The following is a 5674-nucleotide window of genomic DNA, read 5'->3' on the forward strand; positions in this document are numbered from 1 at the left end:
GTGGCTGGTAAAATTCTAAACAATTCAGTTACTCGAGAGGCCAAGCTGGTGTCTCTGAAGGCACTTACGTTGGAAGGGGGCAATGCTGACATGTTTCCTTTCCTTCAGAACATGCTCCCTCCTGTCTTACTTTTGTCTAACCTAGCTCAAATCTGCTTCTAGGCACACTACAAAGCTAATCTTTTTGAAGCAGCATTTGGGGAGGGACATGCTCTGAGGTGTTGTATTTAGTGAGGCTGGGTCTTCACTGCACAAGTAACTAAGTTTTGATTGTATTTTTTAAGATTACTCTTCGTTCTCCTTCACTTATAGCGACCATATTTTTAACCTACTAGCAAGGCAACTCTTAAAAGCCTGGACATGCAATATGTTTATGTTGGTGTAATTTGTACATAAGCTTTGTACATCATTGTAAATTACACCAGAATCCCGAGTGAACAGATGAGCAGTTATTCCACAGCAGGTACCCACAGTAGATAGTATTACAGCACCTTACCACTAAGCAGTTGGGGACCTGACAATGGCCTGGCTGCATGGAAAAATGGCTGCCACACACCATTTGCTGTCTTTGAACAGACATTTTTTTTCATGACAAACAGGCTGTTGCTTTAAGGCACAATATCTACACTGCTCTAACTTACATAGTGTTGTTTTAACCCTGATTTTCCTCAGGATAATTCTATATCAGATTCAAGTCTGTTACAGTGGCATAAGGCTTTACACTATATGCCTGCTCTTTTTTCACACCAGTATAAAGATCAATGACATGAGTATTAAATGTGTCATGATAGCCGTTGTCATTTTAGTAATTCCCCGTTTTTGGAAATAAATATATGCATCAGAGTATCTCTGAACAATAACTACTTTCTATAACCCAGTCCACCAAAAACACCAAGATTACACCCACACACTAGTTACTATAGATAAGTCAATAACAATATTTTCTGCAATATTATTTTTCCTCAAAATTTAGAATGGAAAATAGTTCAGTGTGTTCAATACCACAGTGCAGGGTCCAGCAACCTTTGTAAGTCATGGGCTGGAACAACATTCTGCAGGATGTTAATACTTAAATCTTTCAAGTACAGACTAACTAATTTAACATACAACTAAATTAAGCACAGATTAATCAGCTCTCATTGTTCTCTATTTTTCAAGCCTGAGGTGTGATGGTGAAGGTTTTTGTTATTACTGTTGGGGTTTTTTTTTTTAAAGAGAGAAAAAAAGAAATGCCAATTTTCGAAGGTGTAACAGAGATTTGAGTATATAGTAGCTTACCTCCATTGAAATCATACCTTCCATAGACAATTTTTGATTCTTGAAAATAACTGTATGGTGGAAATTAATGAAGATTCTCAATAAAAATCACATTGTTCCAAGGGAATCCTAGAATCACTGCTGGATTTTGCTGGGTACATATTACTTCATACTTCAAAGAAATTGCCTAAAAAGTCTTTTATCCGTTCAAAAATAAAAGCCTAAATGAATGATTATTCTACTTCTTTAAATAGCTGTCCAATTAACAAACTGTTTTTTCCCATAACTTACTTCCTAACCCTGGAAAACAAAGCTATTTTTCAGTATGACTGATCCCATATTTTCAACTTTGAAATTTTTGGCTCATAAACTTTAAAAAATGCTACAATATGGCCTCATCCTACAAGTCCTTACTTATATGAATAGTCCCACTGAAGCCATCAAAACAACTCAGAGTAAGTGCTTGTAAACCTTTGCAGGATTGGGCTCAGCCTGATACCCAAGTCACCTTTCAGAAACAATGCATTTTCCCCTAGAAGGAGATGGTATAACAACTATAAAATAATGAGTGGCACAGAAAAGGCAAACTGGGATGTGACCAAATGCAATGAAGAAAAATCATCTCACAATAGTCCACTGCAGGGTTCCTGCACCTCTCTGTGAAGCAGCCAGTACTGGTCATTATTAGAGACAGGATAGAGGACTAAACAGCCCTTGAGTCTGAAGTGTTCTGCCTTATTCCTATTTTTCACTTCTGTGTTTTAAACAAAAGGAAGTATTGAGTCTAAATAATAGGGAATTTACAGGCCTGAAAAACAAACACTTAGAAGTTTTTTTAATTACATCCTCCAGTTTCCATCGTTATTAAGCAACAAAAGTAGTCAGTTTCAAAGAAGTATTTTCCAGTTTTCTCATCGTAAAATTGAACGTAGAGCTAGGTGAAAGCACACATATGGAAAAAAAAAGCACATTTAAATTACATTTGTCTGAATCCAAGCATATTGTGGGTCCATACATGCTTTCTGAGACCAGTCGAAGGACACCAGAAACAGCCTGACCTTCGTTGTCCACTATTTACTAAAAAACAAACAAACAAAAACACCCACGATGGAACCTTCCTGAGTAGATGTGAAAAGGGCAGAGACCAAGGGGTACTGCTTTGGCCTGATGCTTGAAGAACTTATAATAAACACTACACCAAATATTCTAGATTGCAGCCTACAGTATGGTCATTTCTTTAAGCTTTTACACCCTTCCTTGTTTTCCATCATCTTTGTGGTCATCAGCAGGGATCCAGGTTTTCCTTTTCCCATGGAAAAACAAAAAACCCCCCACAGATTTTCCCTTTTGACCAAGAAAAACATGGATTTTTCATTTAACAGGGAAACATGCAGATTTTCCACGTTTGCAGAAGTTCCAGCCTGCAAAGGGCTGGGGGGAGCAGGAGGAGGGCACTCAGGCAAGGGGTACCATGTGCACATACACAGGCATATGGCCGCCAGGCAGCCTGGAGAGCAGCTCCTACAGCTCCCCACAGGTAAGTCTGAAGGTGGGGAAGGGGGACTGAGGTTCTCATAGGGAAGGAGGGAGTGAGTTGGCCAAGGTTAAGGCTGCTGCCTATCTGGGCAGTGTGTGGGGCTTAGGGCTTGGGGCTAGAATGTGCAGCTGCAGGCCCCCAGCGGGGAGCGGGATGGGGCAACGGGCGGCTTGTCCAGGGAGTGGGGAAGGGGATGGCTCTCTGCCACTGCATGCATTCCCAGGGGGCAATGGGGGCATGTGCCCCTCAGATCTGTGCATGGGGGTGGGCACAGAATAGGACCTCCACAGCCCATTGGGCAGGACCTGGCACGGCAGAGCAGAGTGGGGCTGAGCAGGGAAGCTCCTTGCTGATGCAAACCCCGCACCACCCTAGCAAATTGCCTCTTGCCCACCCAGCAGCAACGGGGGCAGCAGTGCAGAGTTCTGCCCCTCGCTGCTGCTGGGCCATTATGGTGGCAGGGGGCTTGCAGCAGCAAAGACTTTTCCTGCCTAGTCCCACTCTGTCTTGCCATGGGCTTCACTCTGTCCATGCAACCCGTGGGGAAGGGAGAGCTGGGCCCCATGCTTTGTTCCTCCACAGCAGCCAGGACTTGGCCGCTGCTGTGGAGGGTAGGGGACTGTGGATCCAGGTCCCTGGCCCCATAACTCTAGTAACTGGGGGCACTCTCTGGCAGGCCAGCAGGGGGGAGCTGCTGGAGGGCTGTGGGTGGGGAGTGAAGGGCACCAGCAGGACTAGGGGGACAGTGGTTGGGGAGTAAGGGGCCTGGATCTGCATCCTGGTGAGTGAAGGGGACAGGGGGAGCTGTGATTTTCCATGATAAAAAACCCAAAATCAAATACCAAAATTTATAGGTACTTAGAATTTATTTTATTATAGTGATTGAGGCACTGGTAGGCTTCCAAATTACTTTAAAATTGTAAATATATCAATAAAACATTGGGTTCCTATATACATATCTATATATAATGTGACATTTCATCTTAATCATGTATTTTGGGCTTTTAAAATCAGAATTTGGGTTTAAAAAAACCCCAGAATTTGTGATTTTTAAATAGAGAAAACCAGGATCCCTCGTTATTGAGATGCTCATCCATGACCATCTGCCACATGGCATGGACATCGCTTACAGGATGGATGGGAACTAGGGGTGTACCAACAGAGATTTTGGGGGCTGATACTGATAGCTGATATTTAAGGAGGCATATTGGCCAATACTGATCCGATACAACTGCCATCAGTTGGTAAGTTCATTGTGGTGGAAGGGAAGGTGGAGGGAAGGGGCATGGGGGTGCAGATCAATGCCCCCAGAGGTGAAGGAGGGGGCAGGGGCAGCTGCTGCCCAGCCAGGGCGGGGGAGCGAGACGGAGGCGCAGCTCATGGGGTGGGGGTGGCAGCCACTGCTGCTTGCACCCAAGGAGGGTGGGGAGAGTGTGTCCTCAGATCTGCGTGACACGGGGCAGACTGCAGCTGCAGGGTAGAGCCAGAGCACGCACTGCACGTGGCTCTTCTCACCAGAAGCTGGGCTCGGAGCGGGCTCCGGTGGCACTCAGAGGAGGCCGCAGCCACCCCATCTTTACCAAAGATCTTTAATTTTTTTCTCAAACGGACTTCAAAACTACTCGTATTACAACTCTGAAGCAACAGATTACCTTTTCTGAACAACTCTTGAAGACTTTCCGCACTTTGATTCAATATAGCCCATATTTCCTCTTCCTGTAATGGTCCTCCCCGAACCTCCAAGGCCTCAGCCAGTGACACATGCATGTTACCTGAGAAAGAAGACATACTTGGTTTAAGAATATGTATACCGTCACACAGTTATTTTTTTGTGCGGGTGTGTGTCGAACTTAAATGGTAATACTTATTTTTAAAGTCTAAATCTAAAAGTTCTTTAAAAACCTGCAGAAAATAAAGTTTTATATGGGCAGGAGGGTTCCCTATGTTTTAGTCATGAGGGGAAAATATTCTACTATGTTGCTTTGTTTAAACACCTGAGCAGAATGATTAATAGCCTTAGTTGATTTACATTAGCAAACTCATTAGTGCTTCTTTACAGAAATAAGTAACATCAGCTGTCATTAGAGAACAAGGTTTTCTCCTTCTAACATCATTTTTCAGGTTCTTTGTGCCTTAATCAAAATATGATGCAGGCTCCTGAGAGAGAGATTAGCTCTGAACTGACATCTGCTATGTTCAGCCCATGCTCAGTTCACTTGGGGAAAGAGAAGGGAAAGAGACACTTTAGGGGGTGTATATAATATAGTGTTATTGCTTTACAGCTAGAAGTTAAAAAGGTAACCCTGCAAAGAATTTGACAATTGGTTCATATAGTCTCTGTGGCGGGTGCAGAGATCCCACCTCAGGAACACAGCTGGGTATTTGTATCCCTCCGCTGTTTCCACCACCTGAGGCGGGCCAGTAGGGGGTGCTCCTGCATTGAGCCACCCACTTCCCTGCGCCCGACCACCTTCCAGGCTCCAAATGCCTCCCTAGGGGTGCCTTATGTCCAGCCAACCCCTCTCCCGGAGCACACTCGCTAGTCTGGGGGTAACGTGCCGCCACCACCCCAAGAATGGACTGTCACGCGGCCCTGTGTCCTTGGGGTAACACAGGCCTAAAGTCCCACGGGTACTCAACCCAGCACAGGCACTTGGGGTACTTCCCCAAGTCCAGGGGCAAATAGGTATAGTCTCCCTTAGTCCACAGACCTAAGGGGTCTCTTAGGCATAATTTAGACCCACCCCTCTATAAGTCTCCCACACCAGTCAAAAAGGAGAACTTTATTGATTACAGGGGGTAGGGTAAACTAGGGTACAGGATAGAGCAATATCTAGAAATCCTAAAGAGCAAACAGTCTGGCTGTGGTAGCCTTTTGAT

The 5674-nt window shown here is 44.5% G+C and overlaps 1 protein-coding gene across 8 annotated transcripts in view; it reads right to left on the reverse strand.

The window, feature by feature from the left end:
- PTPN13 (protein tyrosine phosphatase, non-receptor type 13) overlaps positions 1-5674 on the reverse strand; it is a 278246-nt gene that overhangs the window by 196270 nt on the left and 76302 nt on the right. For all 8 annotated transcript variants that reach the window (XM_019525962.1, XM_019525959.1, XM_019525958.1 and 5 more), the window contains exon 2: positions 4447-4566. In XM_019525962.1, coding sequence (XP_019381507.1) covers positions 4447-4561 — 115 coding nt within the window. In that variant the 5' untranslated portion in view covers positions 4562-4566. The remainder of the gene's footprint in view (positions 1-4446; positions 4567-5674) is intronic.

This window comes from Gavialis gangeticus, unplaced genomic scaffold (assembly GCF_001723915.1).
Source record: "Gavialis gangeticus isolate Ggan-Ray unplaced genomic scaffold, GavGan_comp1, whole genome shotgun sequence".
Lineage (NCBI taxonomy): Eukaryota > Metazoa > Chordata > Crocodylia > Gavialidae > Gavialis > Gavialis gangeticus.